Here is a 17,143-nt window from a genome sequence, read left to right as displayed (position 1 = left end):
GTTGCCCGCGCTTTGAAGCAAGCCCCCCGGATTTCTTCGCCCCGACAGAGCACGGTTGTTTGGCCTCTGCCGATGCACTACGAGACTTAACGGATGATGCGACGTCATGACTGTTCTCGGCCATCTTCTTCTTTGTCTTTCCCATTTCCGCGTGCCACAAATATCTAGGCAGCAATTTCATCCCAGTGATGCAAAAGTGGAACAGGCAGGCTCAACTCACTATTCTCGCTCTAGAAGGGGTTCACACCACTGACCATGGCCAGCCGTCCTTCTTAATACAGACCATAGAAGAACTTGTTCTTGGGTGAGTTGGTGCATATTAGCAAACAGTTTTATAGACAGGGGTAATTTATTAATACGATTAGTATTCTTCGGATAATTCGCGCACTTTTCGGTATTTTATCTACCTATCTGTTTATGTCCGGACATAACAGTTCTCTTTTCACGCGTGGTCGCTGGGCAGGCCGTGATCGTTTGGGCAGAGCATCGGGGCTGCTGTTTTGAGGGCATCAGATTCGAAAGCAATAATCAGACCAATCTTAGGTAGCTTGATCGTCTGCAAGTTGTCTGTCTTTCGTTTGCTTTTATCTCTCTTGCCTATTGCGTCTCGGAGCCAGCGCCCCACCTTTCTGCTCGGAAAAACAACAGCCAGCAAATAACTACCGACCCAAGTTGGCTCTCCTCCCATAAGCGGCCAGAAACATACAAGCCGCGAAGTGGCGTGTGAGAGAGAGAGATTCAAACAAATTGCCTAAAGAAATTCAATGCTATGCTTCACGGAATGGAACGAAGCGTTTTTTAATGATTATACTGTAAAATCAGCAATGCAGGTCACACCGAAATTAAGGCTGATTCCCCAAACTTTAATTCTAAAAAAAAATTAAAACCTAAAAATAAACTCGCATGAACCGGTGAAAAATGACAAGTAAATAATACTCGGGTGGACTTTTTCCAGCGGCTTCTTGAAAAAAAACTTCGACATATATTCCTCTTTTTACGGTAGTGGTCTATAGCTTTATATTCTTATTCATATTCCTCATATCTAGAAAGATCAACTCTTCCTCCGCATTGCTTGCACATCACAGATCCTGGCCTAACCGAGAAGTCAGTGTTATTATCAAACTAAATAATTTATTTTCTGACTATTTCTGCGCAAAACTAGAAAGTACGTTATTGATGTCTTAACGGTTCCAAAGTTCATAAACGATTTCTTCGCCTATTAGTTCAACATCGCTTCAATCCAAAACATCAACAATCGCGTTAAAAGGTTATGTATTACCGTAAATGTTGCTACAAACATTTAAAGGAAACTGGGGAGATATGGGACTTTCAGCAGATGCACGTTATACCGACTTCTTCACCGCTGCACTGATCAGACATAGGCGTTTGCATGTATACACGCATGTAAAATGATTTATTATTGCTATTTATGCAGGACGAAACTCTGGTTTACTGTTGCATTGGGTGTGCTCATGACGTCTTGGGTCCCATCAGAGGGGAAACGTGGCATATGTCGGTGAAGTTTGTTTATATAATAAACCTAGTGCTCAAGTCCTCTGGCAGCACGGAGAGCGAGGGTGTCGCCATCCGGCCACGTGATCACGTTCTGCTCCAGAGGGCTCGGAGTGGAACTGCCGATATACCGGCAGCCGTCAATTGTGGCCAGGAGCACACGATGTGCTACCGCAGCTGTAATTCCACGTCGGTAGTACGCTCGGGCCATCTATTCAAACACAAGGAGCACCCCACAATGGGATCTGCTTAATCGGCACTTTGGGATTGACCTCTTATAAAGAGTGGATGAGCTCGATACGTCCCTATCCCTTCTGACTTATGTGCAAGAATAGGGCATCCTACATTGCATGTAAGCCCGCCCACCGTTACCCTGACCTCCAGCCAGGCGACGCGCCAGCTCTGGCCATTTGTCGTTGCCGGCGTGGGGGGATGCTGAGAACGTGAACAGCTACCAGTTGTCCATTATAAAAGAAAACGGAATCAGAGACACGGAGCCCACTTTTTGGCTGTAATTTTGTAAATTAAACAGGCTTATGAGATTTTTCTTATAGAGGGTTGGCGGCTTTCCAGGCGAGAGAATATATCATTTAGATACGCTAAGAAGAAGCCGAAGAAGAAGAAGAACCTGCCAGGGTCTCGGTTCTCTCGTACCACCAAGGACGAAAGTGAATTAACTTTTGTCGTTGAGGTAGACTCGAAGTATAGCGAAGCGATGGCCTTCTTGGAGTGCGTCGGCTGCTCGTTGGTAGCATTCGGGCCGTCGCTAGCCATCTTCTGGGTGTTAATTGTGGGCCAGCCCAGCCGGCTCGTGGTGTTCATCGTTTCCTCGTTCTTCTGGCTCCTGTCGTTGCTGCTATCGTCTGTAGCCTGGTTTATGCTGAAAGAACTTTTCGACGCCCCGTTCGCCGTTAGCCTCGTCACGTCTGTGGGTTTTCAGGTGCACTACCTCCTCCAGTAATATCTTGCATTATGCACAGGAAGCGTAAAACTGACTCGCTTTTTTTTTTGCGTGCGGAAAGAAAATTTCCCAGTCGACTAACTTCACGCACGTGTTAGTTATCTTGCACAATTTTATTAACAAAGCACACTGCGGCTTCTTTTACTATTTGTCTGCAGATGACTGCCCATTGGATTGGACTCTACATTTTAATGCGACAATTCAATTATCCCGAACGCCAAAGCTCGCGCGTGTGACGTAATATGAAGCATCTTGAACGAAATAATAATAAGATGCATGTTAGTTCGAGGAGGCAAGCGCATGTTATTCTTTTTTCTTGCTAAAAATTCCTGAGAGCTCCGCGGAAAATTATTTCAGGCAAAGAGTACCTCTAGTATGCCTAAATGGGTTCGGCTTCATTTTTAAGAAACATATACTTAAAGAATTATGAGTTTTCATTATTGATCGTAATAAATTAGCCTAATTACCGCAGGAATGAAATATTTCGTATCTTGAAGGCTATAGTGCATATAACATTCCATTGGTTTCACGCATTCGCGACGCGCCATTTTTGTTAACGCTTGGTGCATGTTATGGGCAACGGCTAATAGGAAAAAAAACAATTTCTACAGGAATTCTTCAGGTATCTGGCATTCCGAACACTGCGCAAGGCCGAGGAGGCGCTGAACGTAGTCAATCTTGTCGGCTCGGACTTGGACGTGGCTCTTGTTCGCTACCACATCTCGTTCGCCTGCGTCTCCGGCCTTGGCTTTGGAACTACCAGCGCAGCCTCAGCGATGCTCAACCTCCTCGCGGACGTGGGCGCCGGACCAGGTATGTGGCGGTAATAGGCCTGGCAATGTCGAGCTGGCTAACTACAGCCATGTGAGGCGAACGCAATATAGAACGTCATTTAACATCAAATTCCGTCTAGCCCATGTTGCTCACCCTTCACCTGTCTTCCTACACCGGCCAACTTGGCAAAAAACAAAAATGACCTTTCCGAATAACGCTACTTCATGCAATTTTCAGAGAAATTGGTTTGTGCTTCCTTTGCAGCTTCGTGCTACATTCGAGTAGATGAAGTTTATTATTTTTACGAACCTTTCTCCACCTTACTGTATTTCGCACAACTAAATTGGCATATTGATGGCAAAGCACTTCGTATGTTAAAGACACCGTTGATGTGAGCCCAATTTCCGTTTCTTTTTTGTTTCCCTGATAATAATATTCGTCAACCAATCCCCACAGCTCAGCTTTTGCACCGGGGGTATTTGCAGTCAGCAAACCTGCCAAAGCAGCCCCGAAAGCAAGGAAGACAACATTCTAAGCAGAGCGCAAACAGGCGGAAATAACTAAGAAACACACTGAAGGAACGCCTTTCTTAGTTCGCGCTGAGTTCCTCATTGATATTCGTATATTTGTACGCTGCTTAAAAGTATTTCTTTCTGACTCGCCCGCTCCATCACAGTTCTTTATGAATATAGCTCGAGCATTTCTATTCCACATCAGAGCAAACATACCGATCACTGAGTCACCTTTTCACCGGACTTAGCTTAGACATAGTGAGCAATTTTACGCCCATTGTTGCCGGCACGCAGGCACGGTGGGATTCTTCGCCGACCACGAGAGCGTGGACTTGATCATCTACTCGGCGACGGCCGCGTGTCTCGCTCTGCTCCACACCTTATGGAGCGTGATAGCGTCCAACGCGTTGCTGTTCCGGCGCTACGGCGTTTTGCTGTTCGTGCCAGCCGCCCATCTCTTCACCGCGGGCGTGACGACCCTAACTCCAAATGCGCACCGGGACGTCCTGTATGAGGCCATGCCTCTTGCGGCGACCGGCGTGGTGCTCTATATGAGTGCAGTCACGGCTTTCGTTGTTTCCGGAGGCACACCGAGAAACCTGCTTTCATGCCTCGGAGGTCTCTTGCGCAACCCCGGCGCATCATTCAATGCTCCAGAAGTCCCTCGGGGGCAACTATGATCTTCCTGTGGACAGGCGACTGAAAACGATTGAAACTCTAGCAGGACAAAGTGTTTTGTGCAGCACTTTTAAAAACTAAGCGTGTGTGTGTGTGTGTGCGTACATGTGTTGCATAGCGTCGATGTTGCCTTGTAGTCTTTCACGCGTTGCACGAAGTTTAAAGAACCGTTCCATATAGAATTCTGTAGGGGCATAAACAATATCACTGGCATTCTTGTCTCATCTAGGTTCCGCCTACAGCTGATACTATTGTTATAGGATCGGTATAGAACAAGTTCGTTTTAAAAAAATTACAAAGTAACATTCACTGAGTCTGAGGCATGCGTGGCGTGTGATTCCGTAAAGAACACTTAACGGTTCAGATTGCAGACAGAACTGAGCGGTTGGCGACGTAATCGACAGCTTGTCACCCGCATCCACATGCAAGGTGCGTCTAAATGTTGGTTTCTTCGGTATGTAACCACTATTACTTTTCGTAGAAGTCGTGTAACGGCGCAAGAAACCCCCACTTTTTTTACAGGCGAAAATTGGACACTGCCCCTTAGCTGCTGTCTTCTACAATTAGCAGGTCCTGGGTAAAGTGCACACCAGTCCCGTATATAGGGTCTCCCTTCAGCTAACGTTAGCCAAGCTGCTTGACGAAGAGATAAAGAATAAAAAAGATGACGCAATATACGATTTTAGCAGCTATGGGCTTCGATCGTCGGACCATCGATAATCGAACAATGTGTGTCTTCTAGTCCTAACTGGCACCTTGTTTTTAGAATGTATTTTTACTATTAAACAGCTTCGCTACGTCAGCAGGGACAGAGGGTATAATACAAAGTGAGGCCAAACGGCACACGAGGGAATTGTCTTAAGAGTAGACATCTCCAACACGAACACAACTTCGTCGTAACCTTGGCATCATCATTTCATCGTTGTCATTTTACCACATTTATGATCATCATCGTCCATGCACTGCCTTCACGCCTGCTTCATTATGTCGTCGTCGATCGCCATTGAGGGCACCTCTATCCGTCGTCATTCATTGGTCATTATGCCAACGTTGTCATTTCATCGTCTTTATTTTAGTGCTGTGAATACATCGTTGGCACACGTATTTCTTTCGGTCGTGTTTTCGTCGTCATCATTCAGTGGTCTGCATGCCTCGTCGTTATGTGGTCATCGCAACTTCATCGTCGCCATGTCTTTGTCACAATGCCGTCGTCATCATTTAATCCTCATGCCATTGTCATCGTTCTTCGCCGTCAGGCCATCGTCATCAAGCAGTCATCGTTATGAAGTGATGATCATTCTGTTACCCTGAATCTGACATCATGCTGTCATGCTCATTGCCTGGTCGTCGTACAGAAGTCGTCATGCCGTCATGGTCATACTATCGTCGTGCCGTTGTGCTCGTTCCACCGTCGTCAGTCCGTCAACGTCTTTCCAGGTTCCTCACCTCATTGTCGGGCCTTGGTCCTCACGTCGTGTTCGTAGTCCCTTCGTCGTAAGACTATCGTCTTTACATCGTGTTTATTCAACCGTCATGATTACATTGACTCGATGCTACCATAACTCCGTCTTGGTCATACTGTCTTCGTGCTTTCATCGTCCTTTCTTTGTCGTTATGTATACGATCAACAAGTGCAAATGGCAATAGTGACGCGTTACCCCGTGAAAAGGTGCCTGACATGGTCGTGTGCTTTGTACTGGCAAACAATTGCTAAAGAAGAGCATCGTTTCTCGCAAACACTGATGAATGGTTTCGCTAAAGCGATTCCCAGAGCACAGGGTATCCGCCAATTTTTGGTTGATTCGGTAATTGATTAAGGTTATTAAAACAGATGGTAATATGTCCTTAGCGTGGGAGGGGGTAAAGGAAGAAAGGAATATAGAAATTGAAATCGCATCTCAACCCGCGGTCGATGGCAGCCAAGTGCGCCAATTTTTATAAGCAGAGTAGCGTTTGTTCAGAGGAGCAAGTAATTCCTTAGGAGATACCCGCTGTGTAAGCGCGGTAATTTGGAGATTTATATGGTGGTGGTGGTGGTAACAACTTTATTGAGACTCTGCTCAGTTATGATCTGGCAGGCCCGAGCCCTAGAATGGCCCCTCACGAGGAGCGACCCTTTCGGCCCAGGCAACGAGGGCTTTTTGTACTTTTTCATCCGGCGTTCTGAGCAGCTCTTCCCACGTCTGTTGTGAGGGAGCTGGCAGGAGCGACCTGGGAGGGGGTAAGCCCTCGCACCCCCAAAGAATGTGATTTTGGGTAGCCAATGTTTGATTTGTGCAGTTTTGACATATGGGTTCCATTGCCCGTTGGTAATTATGGCTAGCCAATGTGGGCTGGGGAACGATTTAGTTTGGATTCGACGCAGGATCGAGGCTTGCGCTCGCGTGAGGCTTGCGTTTGGAGGCGGGTAGATTCGCCTTTTTTGCTTGTAATAATTTGTTTTTTCGTGGTATGTCGTCGGTGCCTCATCCATGGGATCCGAGTCTGAGGGGCACATCTCCCGGTTGATTAGACCTCGGGCTACCCAGTGCGCCTCCTCATTCCCTTGATTCCCCGAATGGGCAGGGACCCATACGAGTTCAACAGTGTTTTCATTATTAAAGTCCCGTAGGACTCGCGCTGCACAGACACCTATGCTGCCTCTCGAAAAGTTGACTATTGCCCTTTTGGAGTCGCTTATGATAGTTTGCACGGAGGGATTCATGATGAACAATGGCAGTCTCTTCCGCTTCCACGGTGGACGCTGTTTTTATGGCCGCGGCGTTGAGGATACTTCCCTCTCCGGTCACGACGCTCACTACGTAAGTTTGGTGATTTTGCTTTGCTGCATCGACATAAGCGGTGTGCTGGTTGCTTTGGTACCTTTCTTGAAGGGCCTTGGCTCTGGCAGACCGCCTCTTGTCGTGTCTCCCAGAGAGCATGTTCTTGGGTAACGGTTTTATAACCAAACGGCGTTTGACCGCACCGAGTAATGTTCTTCCTTCTGAATTCATAACGGGATTCAGCCCGAGTTTACTTAGAATAACCCTGCCAGTTGCGGTGCGGGAGAGTCGTTCACGTTGGGCTGTTTTATGGGCCTCCACGAGTTCGTCTAGGGTATTGTATATACCTAGCTCAAGTAATCGTTCAGTGTTCGCATACCTCGGGAGACCAAGGGCAGCTTTATGAGCTGTGCGAATGACGCTGTTAACCTTTTCCTTGTCAGAAAGGCGTAGGTGGTAGTAAGGGAAGGAATACACGACGCGACTGATCAGGAAAGCCTGCGTCAAATGGCAGATATCAGTCTCCTTCATACCGCGGTGTCGTGTGGCTACTCGTCTGATTAGGCCACATATTTGGCAGGCTGTCGTCCGTAATCGGACAATCGCCTCAGAATTTATGGGTGTTATGTTGAATTAGCATGCCCAGGACTCTTATAGTCAGTACGGGCGGAACTGGGCCGTCTTCCATACTGACTCGTATAGGGGAGGTGGCGTCCCTTTCGGTGGCGTGTTTGGTTGATTTATCACGGATGACGAGAAGCTCCGATTTTGTCGGCGAGCACGCTAGACCATTCTGTCGCATAAAATTTTGTACGGTATCCGCGGCTGCTTGTAATGCTTCCGTGATTTCTCCATCGGAACCGCTATTTGTCCAGATGGTGATATCATCGGCATAGATGGAGTGTTTGATATGCGGGATCCTTTCCAGTAATGGAGGCAGGTTTCGCATGGTCACATTGAAAAGGAAGGGGGAGAGGACCGCACCCTGAGGGGTACCCCTTGTACCTAATTGTAATTGTCCGCTTTTAATGTCCCCAAAATGTATTTCTGCAGTGCGATCCTTGAGAAAGCTTGTAATATAGCTATAAGTGCGCTTCCCGACATTCATTTGGGCTAGATTTGTGAGTATTGAAGCATGTGACACATTGTCGAACGCTTTACTCACGTCCAGCCCTAGAATTGTACGGGTGGCTCTTATAGGGCCCGGATGTAGGATATCTTGCTGAATTTGCCACATAATGTCTTGAGTGGACAGATTTGATCTGAAGCCTATCAACGTATAGGGCAGCAGCCCATTGCTTTCAGTGTACTCGTTTAGCCTGTTAAGAATGACGTGTTCCATAACCTTCCCCAGGCAAGAGGTTAAGGAGATAGGGCGGAGATTCTCTAGCTCCAGCTTCTTGCCTGGTTTGGGTATGAAAATTACGTTTGCATGTTTCCAGCTGGTGGGCATAGTCCCCTCTTTCCAGTGGATGTTGAAAAGATTGGTGATTTCAGTAACCGACCGATCGTCTAGGTTCCGTAGCATTTTATTGGTGATGCGGTCCTCGCCAGCCGCCGCTGTTGTTTTGATGTTGTTTAGGACAGCACGTACTTCAGATTCCATAATTTTGCTGTCTAGTTCCCTGTTTTCCTTTCCGGTATAAGCTACGGGTAGAGGAATATCGGTGCTTGTATTAAAGTAGCGCTTTTTTAGAGCTTCAAAAAGGGCATCATTATCTCCCGGGAAAGAGTGTATGATCCTCTGAAGGTTCTTTTGTGATGCTGTTTTAGTCTGACTGGGGTCAAGTAGGTGTTTAAGCAGGAACCAGGTGTTTTTGCACCCTAGCTGGCCATTAAGGCGGTCGCATAGCTGGTGCCAGTGTTCCTGACTGAGCTTTCGTGAGTATTTCTCGATATCCCGTTCCAGTTGCGCGATGCGTCTGCGTAGGCCACGGTTGTGCTTCTGCGCGAGCCAGCGCTTCTGCAAACTCTGCTGCGCAGACCACAGGTGCACCAATTTAGCATCCGGAGCCGGGCCGTCCTCCTCCTGGTCTACCTCCGTGGTCGAGTTAGCTGCGTCTTTGAGAAGAGTGGATATCCATTCTTCAAGGTTTGTAATGGTTGCGGGTTCGCGTCTATTGCGAACATACCAGAAAGCGTCCCATTTAGTGTGCTTAATTTTCACCTTATTTCGCTTGTAGCCTCTGGAGGGTACCGTAATGGAAAGAATGTAATGGTCGCTACCAACGTTTAGTTCGGTATTCTCCCAGATGGCATTGTCTATGTTCCTGGTGAAGGTCAAATCAGGCGAGGTGTTTTGACTCACGCTATTGCCTATGCGGATTGGTCTTTCAGGGTTAACAAGAAGAGTAAAACCAAGGTCTTGAGCGGTCTCCCAGAGCCTAGTGCCATTCTTTTGACATTTTTGGTAGCCCCAGGCCGAATGGTGCGCGTTAAAATCTAATCTCCCAGCAGCACGAGTTGTGCATGCTTTGCAGCTTTATATGCTTTGCCTATTAGTGTAGCTACTGCTAGGCTTTTATCCCTAGGGGGGCTATAAACATTCAGAATGTAGAGCGTTTGGTCCGACCGTCGTTTTGGCAGGATTTCAACGAAGGTGTATGACACTGCCGTGAATTCAAGGTTCAATTGGTTGGCGGTCAGATTTCTGTTCATCATGATCGCCATGGCCGGAGAGATATCTGGAGCGGTAATTTCGTTGTAAGCCGCAAAACCTGATAATTTTGCCGCTATCCCAGTTTCCTGAAGGGCAACTATGTCAGGTTTGGTTTGGTTTGGTTTTATTTATATGCGAAGTCGTTTTGCCCTGCAGCTACTGCAGCTCCAGACGAGATGTCGAATGGCTGGGCTGACAGCAGCAGTGCATGTACTGCGGACAAGCTATGGCATTGAAGTTTTGCAGAAGTTTCTTTCCCCTTCTGCTGCTTGTATATCAGGCAGGCGTCCTTTTTGTCGTTCCGTAGGTTTGTCGTGTCAGAACTACACCCTCTGTCACTGTGAGTCCAGCGCACTCTTTCTCAGCCAAAGCCTGCGCCCCACTGTAGGCCGACCTGTCTAAAATGGTGCAGGTTTCAGAGGTAACGCCTGTCACCGCGATCTTTCTGCTCGTCGAATGGATGCTTTCAGTTCTACAGGGTCTAGGCCAGGTGATCCGATAGGGAATAATGTCCTCGAATTGAAGTGGTCATCGTCATACGCGTTTAATAACATTTAGAGAACTACACGGTGTGTTATTTAGAAGAGACAATTATTTGCCGCTTTCTTTAAACGATAATTGAAATTCGCAATTATGAGCATATGCTACCACATAAGAAATCGAAAGGCCTTGCGGCTACAATCCTTTTCGTTTCTACCGTTTAGTGTCGCAGTGACCACATCCTTCACTCATATTTAAAAATAAGTCTCGTTAGTATAAATTGCACTCTGCCCACCACACTTACATCGGAAAGGATTGAAAACAATTACGGAAGCGGTAGTGCTATTTGACCGATAGGAAGGTTAGAAAGCTGATGATCAAACGATGATAAATTATTGCTTTAAAAGAAACGCAAGCAAAATTGTTTGCGGTCTGGCTTCCCTATATATACCTCAAAATCAAAGCCGTCGGCTCTCAGAAGGAGAAAAATGTAAGTAAAATTCTTTAGCTTTCACTAGAACGTGGTGTGCCACCTACTATTTCTGTCTGCCCTAGCTGTCACATCGTTTCTTGAAGCGAGTGGGCGTTATCTTTTGCGTATGGTGAATATCAAGATAACTTGCTTTGTGTCAGCGTAGCACTTCTAAAGCTGTTGTTGAAGGGAATGCTACTGTATGTAGGTTCTTTACCATGGTGCCTATTAAAAAAAAGCCTGCGAAGGTTACAGGGATTAAGGCACTACGGCTAAATCATCAGCTCAGGCGGACATTTGTATGAAAAATGGAACATATATTTCACTACATAAACCGTTTACAATTACTTACTTTTCCATTACAAACATGACGGCACATAGTTATGTCGGATAGTTAGAGGAAATGGTTAAATATGTCTATAGCTTCGTGTTTCGACATTTCAAAATGGCCATTAGAGCCAGGATAAGTGCAAGGTGTGAAATGATTTGTTCAGTTTACCTGATCATGCACGTCACACTGCGAACCGGGAATTCCGCGGCAATCACTCTTTGACGATTCCTTTTAACTTTCTCATAAGAACATAGGCTAAAAATTTGTAACTAAGATGGTAATTATTGGTATCAGCGTAGTTACTGAAGGCATTACTTTGGTTCTCATTCTAAATTAGGTTCACCTGGGGAGGTGATTTCTCTGTGGTGACGTAACTTGAGAAACGTTTGTATATGGAATCTAAAAGAAAGGAGGTTTTCGAAGCAAGCAATGACCCCGCGTCAGTTTTTATGAATTGGCTCACCTCCAAATTCTTCTGCTGTAAATATTAAAAGAAAATAAGCAACAAGGTTTGATATCATGACCATATTATTGTATGTGATGGATGCACTTGTGTAAATGCTTTTTTATGCGGGGTTACTCTTATGAATATACTTCTAACTTTTGTCTTTATTACAGAAGGTACACGACGCCATTTAGTTTCCTATTTCCGAGTCTGCGTCGGCATCGTGCGGTTGATCCACGGGATTCACGGATCCACGGGATCCGCGGAACAGGCACAGTCGGCGTCTTTATGCAGGTGGCCTGACTTATAATAGAAAATGTATATTCTTGTAGACGCAATGCCCAACGTGCAAGTCGTCCAGTTGGGACCTTCAAAGAGGAGAGCTAGCTGAGGGCGTGATGATCGGTTAAGACGCAGAAGCTCCGACCGAAAAGGTACGGTCGAAATTTCGCGACCACCCATACACTCTAAAAACTATGGAGGGTATCGCAGCAGTTAAGCGGCCTATTTACTCTTCAAAGCGTTGCTTTGTTGCATCGTTCATTCCGTCACCAAGAAGAGAGTGAAATGTGCTTTTCACTCTGCCCTTCTGAGATAGAGTACAATGCCCGTTCTACTCTTGCGGCAATAGAGAACAAAACGTAGCATAACCTTCTGCTTCAAATGTAGAAGGCTGGCCCCGAACATGGCACTGTATCACTCACGCACGCTGAGCAAAGAACACACCGTTTTGCTTCTAAGAGAACAGGCAGCCACAGTTCAAAGGAACGCGGAGCGAGCGCTCTACTTTTTCACTCGGAGTTGCCCTACGGCGCGCGCGCTCAACATCGAGGAACAGCACAGCACCGGAGAAAGGTGATCCGTGCAGCGAGCAGCAACGAAGGTCACCCAAGGGAGATCGTGTCAGCCATTTCGCGTAGCCGCGAAAACACGACAGTTGTTCGTCATTCGTGGTATATAACAACAAATCCTCCACGGTAAGTGTATTCTAACTTAGGGGCACATTCTGCGTATATGACATGCTATCGCCAGGAAGTCGTCGCGGCGCTTAGCCGACGCGATTGACAACGGACTAATCAAGCTCGCTGTGTCTCGATATCAATGGAAAAAGCCAATCGTCGCGATAACTGCATGTGATTCTATCGCTTGCCTCTATCCGTAAGAGCTTTGAAAATCGCAAACGCTGCCAGAACCACGGTATATTCAATTAGACGTGAGGCGAGAGGACGCTTAAAATGGTATGTTCACCGGGCCTATGATTCCGAGCCTATGCGGAGTGTGGCTTAGCGTGCGTTTTGTGTGTTTGAATTTATTCAGTTTGGCAGGCTACTGTGTACGGAAGGCTGTTGAAATAAGGAGGCCCAAAATAGAAGGCGACATTTTGCTGGCGGTATGCTTTCGTTATAAATAAGCCGCGCGCTTGACGGTGTATCATCGCCCATGGGTAATGTGCGACCACTGAAGTTAGGTGCAGCGCCAGTGCTGGTTTGAAATATTGCCGCAAGCATTCAGCTGCATGCTGCAAGAGGTCACTTGGGCGCGTTATCTTGAACCTACTGAAAATGCTTAAGGAATTCATGTTTTATGCTGAATAAAGTATATAACACCATATAAGCGATCTTGCGCGCGACAGCTACAAGCGATGCGATGGAGATAGCTGGCGCGTTCACTCGTGGCTTATATGTCTTACTCCGTGCGAGAGACGATATTGAGCGACGTCTCCCCGGTGTTGCCGGAATGAAGGCTGCAAATACGCGGCAAAACTAGCGTGACGCGTGCTTTAGTAATTTAGGCTGATTTATTTTACTGTAAAGAGTAGCATAAAATATTTCCGAAGGTATTGCAGTAAGTTCTTATCCTTGCACGTATAAAAATTTCAGCATTTGTTCGTTCCGCGCGACAATCGGTAGTATTTGAGTGATGTACGTACATCCAGCTAAGGCTTCGCGCTATTGGCTAGTCGCTCATAGCACTTACGGGCTACGATCGACGACTTCTAGGTTTCTAGAACCGAGCGATCTGTTCAAGCGACGGCCCGTTTTCTCGCTCGAAGCCGTCGCTCGTCGCCGTCGCGCACTAAATCGCTCTCATGAGGTTTAGCCCTAATGAACTGTTTTTGCTCCTGTATTGAAATGGTGTGACTATATGTCTGATTTTATGTCCCCTGTTGCGGTTTTCGAGCACGGTGCGAATTTGAAAGGGTGCTTATGTCTACGAACTCGGTGAATAGTCAAGCAGTGAGTTATGCATCGGCATCGAATATTACGGCTGCTGTGTGGAATTACAATTTCAGGGGCGCTTTGCATAGGCCTATTGTTTTGGACATGCCTGTGCATTTGCTTATATGAGTTGGCGTTTCAGAGTTATTTCGTATGAACAGCTAAATCAGCCTTCCTCTGGGGGTTACAAGCGTAATGTGTGCATCTTGCTACTGCATGGCAGATCAATATGTGTTTATGGCTTTAATATTTTTAGTGATGAAATAAAGTATCAAGCGTTCCTTTAATTCCGTGTTACCAGTCGTCTGTCGTACCCAACAAAGAGTTGGTCTAATAAACTATTAACTGCGGTCTAACTGCAACTTTTACATGCCTTGAAGGATTTAAAATGGTAGATTTTAAACTGCAGCACTAGTCCAGTCTGTCAAAAATGAACTCCATTGCGTACCTTATAAATGAATATAAGTTCATGCCTTTTAGTAAGCTTAGATGCAGGCCGCTGTGAACTTTCTTGTTATTGCTGAAATATGGGCAAGCTTGCCATAACAAGCCTTGTTGCCCTTTCTTATAGACACACCCGTTCATATCCATTGAACTGGAGGACCAGATTTTCATCCATACTGAGTATTATGTTTGCAGATATGATCCTCAAATTATGGTGCTTGAGCAGTGGCACAATCAGAGATGGTGCGAGGGGCACAGTGGGCACGTGCTTAGGATGTGTCACAAGTGCTGTTTGCGACACACCACACTAATGACAGACTTATGACATCTGACAGTGACCAGTATTCTATTTATTAGCAGGACTATTTTAACATTGGTGCTGAACGAGGATGAACTTTCGATGATTTCTTTTTTGTTTAAATGGAAAAATTAATCTTAGTTCAGCAGCTGACTGTTGCAGCCATTTAGATGTTTCGCATGCATTTCAGTAGGAAGACTAAGAGCTAAGACTCTTTTAGTGCCATCAGCTTGACTGTCTTGATGTTGTTTTACACCATGTACTCGTGTTGACTTTTGCGCACGATATTTTTCAGGCACCCGCTTTATATAACGCAAGAAGGCAGCTGCAAGGACACGAGGATGTCAAAGAGGCAACCCAGCGCGACTCCACGTAGTGCAGAGGAGCGCACGCCATAGAATCAAAATACATTCCCATGCAATTTGGATGAGAAACCTAGAATGTGGGTATATTGGGTGCACCATTGGACTAAATGCCCACAAAACTTTCCAAATGCAGTATGTCAAACCAAGATGAAAACTCTCACGTGCTCTAGGCAGTCATCTTAACATGTTATATTTATGTAATGTCTCTGATGGGGAAGTCAAAGTCAAGTATGCTTTCTCGAGACAAACACATAGGAGCAAGTATCATGGAAAAGTTAGAAATTTGTTTAAAGAAAGCTGATTTTTGTCTTGCTTCTCAACAGATATATCCACGTGATAAAAAATAGTGGTACAATGAAATTGCATATTTGCTTAGGGACATGATGCATACTTGCAATGAGACGGTGCTTGTGTTCACTATAAAAAGCAACAGCTCAGGCTTGGTTAGGTGCTTACATATATTTAACATTTAACAGCTTTAATAGCTTACATTTACAGCACGTGAATGCAAGGGTTCAAATACAAACCACTGGGATTCTGTATTTTAAATGCTGACATGAAGCTGACAGATGTTCACGTCTTCTTTTTTATCTATTTCTTGCACCTAATTTAAGAAGTATGGCTTCCTTTTTGGTTCCAGAAAGGGGAAGCATTGGAGTAAGATAATCCCATGTTTAAGAAGTCATAATCGTTTACGTGCTTGCTCACGAAACCGGTTCATTAGAACCGCTCGTGGCTCCCGAAGCGAAAACAAGGAGCAATTAAGGCCTTAACTTTGTACAACGTGGTGCACACCTCACGTCTTAGAAGCCGGAGGGTCACTTGGAATTGAATATTATTTTAAAATGTAAAATTCTGGTTTTTCCTTCTGTGAAAAAGTCATATGAAAGCTTCTGGCAGGTATTTCATATCTTCATTGTAGAGAGAGAGAAAAAAAACTTTATTTTCATGCTGGGTGGTGTAGTGGTGAGGCCCTCAGTTCAGAGCCTCGCTTGCGGCATTCTTCAGTCCAGCACTGATAAATGCCGCAAGGTTAAGTTGGTCGTCGGCGCTGGCTGCTACTGTCAGCCACCCGGCATGGGGTTTAGCGGAAAGATTTGTAGGGGCAGGCAGGGGAGATGGGTGTGGTCCACAGGACCAGAGGATATGGGATGTGTTCGGGTGTTCGACACAGTATCGGCAAGTTGGGGGATCTTCAGGTAAGCGGCCGCGGAGGAGGTGTATTCGCGCTGGTGTAGGGAGTGTTTCAGTCGGGGCCTGACGAATCAGTACACCCTGTTCATGGGTGAGCACTTTGCTGAGCTTGGGGAACTTGCGCCTTCCCTTTTGATATGGCCGCAGAAGCAGGGGAGCCCACCTTTTCGTCTGGGCTGGTCGCGGAATGCAGGGTGCCTGCTTCAAATTCTCGCAGGCGAGCTGATTAGCTCTTTAATTTCCCGGCAGCCCGTCATGACCAGGTATCCAGATGATTTCCAAGGGACCCTGAAGGCGCTCTTGAATAATATTTTGATTAGGGTGACTCAATCTACTTGCCAAAGAGTATGCTAGTGGCGGTAGAGATGCGTTCACTGGAAACCACTGCGAGCATCTGAGCAGAACACTTGTTCATCAATTGGCAGATATGATCATATAATGTTAAGCAAAAGCCCTTTAGTTTCATGGCTTCTGTAGGCATAGTTTTTGTAAGGCAAAATAAAATTAAAGCATTTTCGCGCATAGTACATTTCTGAACTTAAGTTAGAGTGCATAGTGAAGCGATGTATTAATCTTCCCAGACACATATGCACTCGTTTTTTAAGACAGATTCTGTGAAGTGCGATAATTTTTCTTACTTTAGCGCATCTTAACCACTTCAGTAGGAAAACATCTTTGGTTTCAGGTAGGAGCTTCATTGTGCATGTATATGCATAGTCGCTTGCAAAATCTATGTGCATGGAAGGCATATGTGAAAAAGGCTGGTGCCATTCTCAGTATATGCTTTGCTGCTTTGTTTGTCTTGTTCGTGCACTTACCTGCCTGTACTTATGCTTATGTCGCTTTTGATGCATCATATTCATCACGTGATTTTTGGTTTACATCTGAAGCCATGTACGTATTATCTAAGTAAAGTATTAGATTGTATATTGAACGAGTAACAATAATTGATCATGTAATTATGCAAGCTGCTCCTCCAAAATAGAGCATTCTTACCGTAATGCGAATGAAAAGCCACCACATATGACAAGAAATTT

At 45.8% G+C, this 17,143-nt stretch overlaps 1 protein-coding gene across 1 annotated transcript; it reads left to right on the top strand.

Annotated features, from left to right (window-relative positions):
* The first annotated feature begins 2,227 nt into the window (after positions 1–2,227).
* Positions 2,228–4,439, top strand: LOC126540874 (gamma-secretase subunit Aph-1-like). The gene is made up of 3 exons (XM_050187702.1): positions 2,228–2,440; positions 3,085–3,286; positions 4,054–4,439. Exons 1-3 carry the CDS (start codon positions 2,228–2,230, stop codon positions 4,437–4,439), a joined length of 801 nt encoding a protein of 266 aa, XP_050043659.1.
* The last annotated feature ends 12,704 nt before the right edge of the window (positions 4,440–17,143 follow it).

Source organism: Dermacentor andersoni, chromosome 2 (assembly GCF_023375885.2).
Source record: "Dermacentor andersoni chromosome 2, qqDerAnde1_hic_scaffold, whole genome shotgun sequence".
Taxonomy (NCBI): Eukaryota; Metazoa; Arthropoda; class Arachnida; order Ixodida; family Ixodidae; genus Dermacentor; species Dermacentor andersoni.
The sequence above is the reverse complement of the archived record's forward strand: the minus strand, read 5'-3'. Positions and strand labels throughout refer to the sequence as shown.

What these genes read in the sequence shown, in the direction of transcription:
- LOC126540874 (XM_050187702.1), top strand. Translation starts at nt 2,228, where the DNA reads ATGGCCTTCTTGGAGTGCGTCGGCTGCTCGTTGGTAGCATTCGGGCCG. An exon ending in CCGTTAGCCTCGTCACGTCT is followed by an intron (nt 2,441 to 3,084) that starts GTGGGTTTTCAG and finishes CAATTTCTACAG; the next exon opens with GAATTCTTCAGGTATCTGGC. An exon ending in GGACGTGGGCGCCGGACCAG is followed by an intron (nt 3,287 to 4,053) that starts GTATGTGGCGGT and finishes GCCGGCACGCAG; the next exon opens with GCACGGTGGGATTCTTCGCC.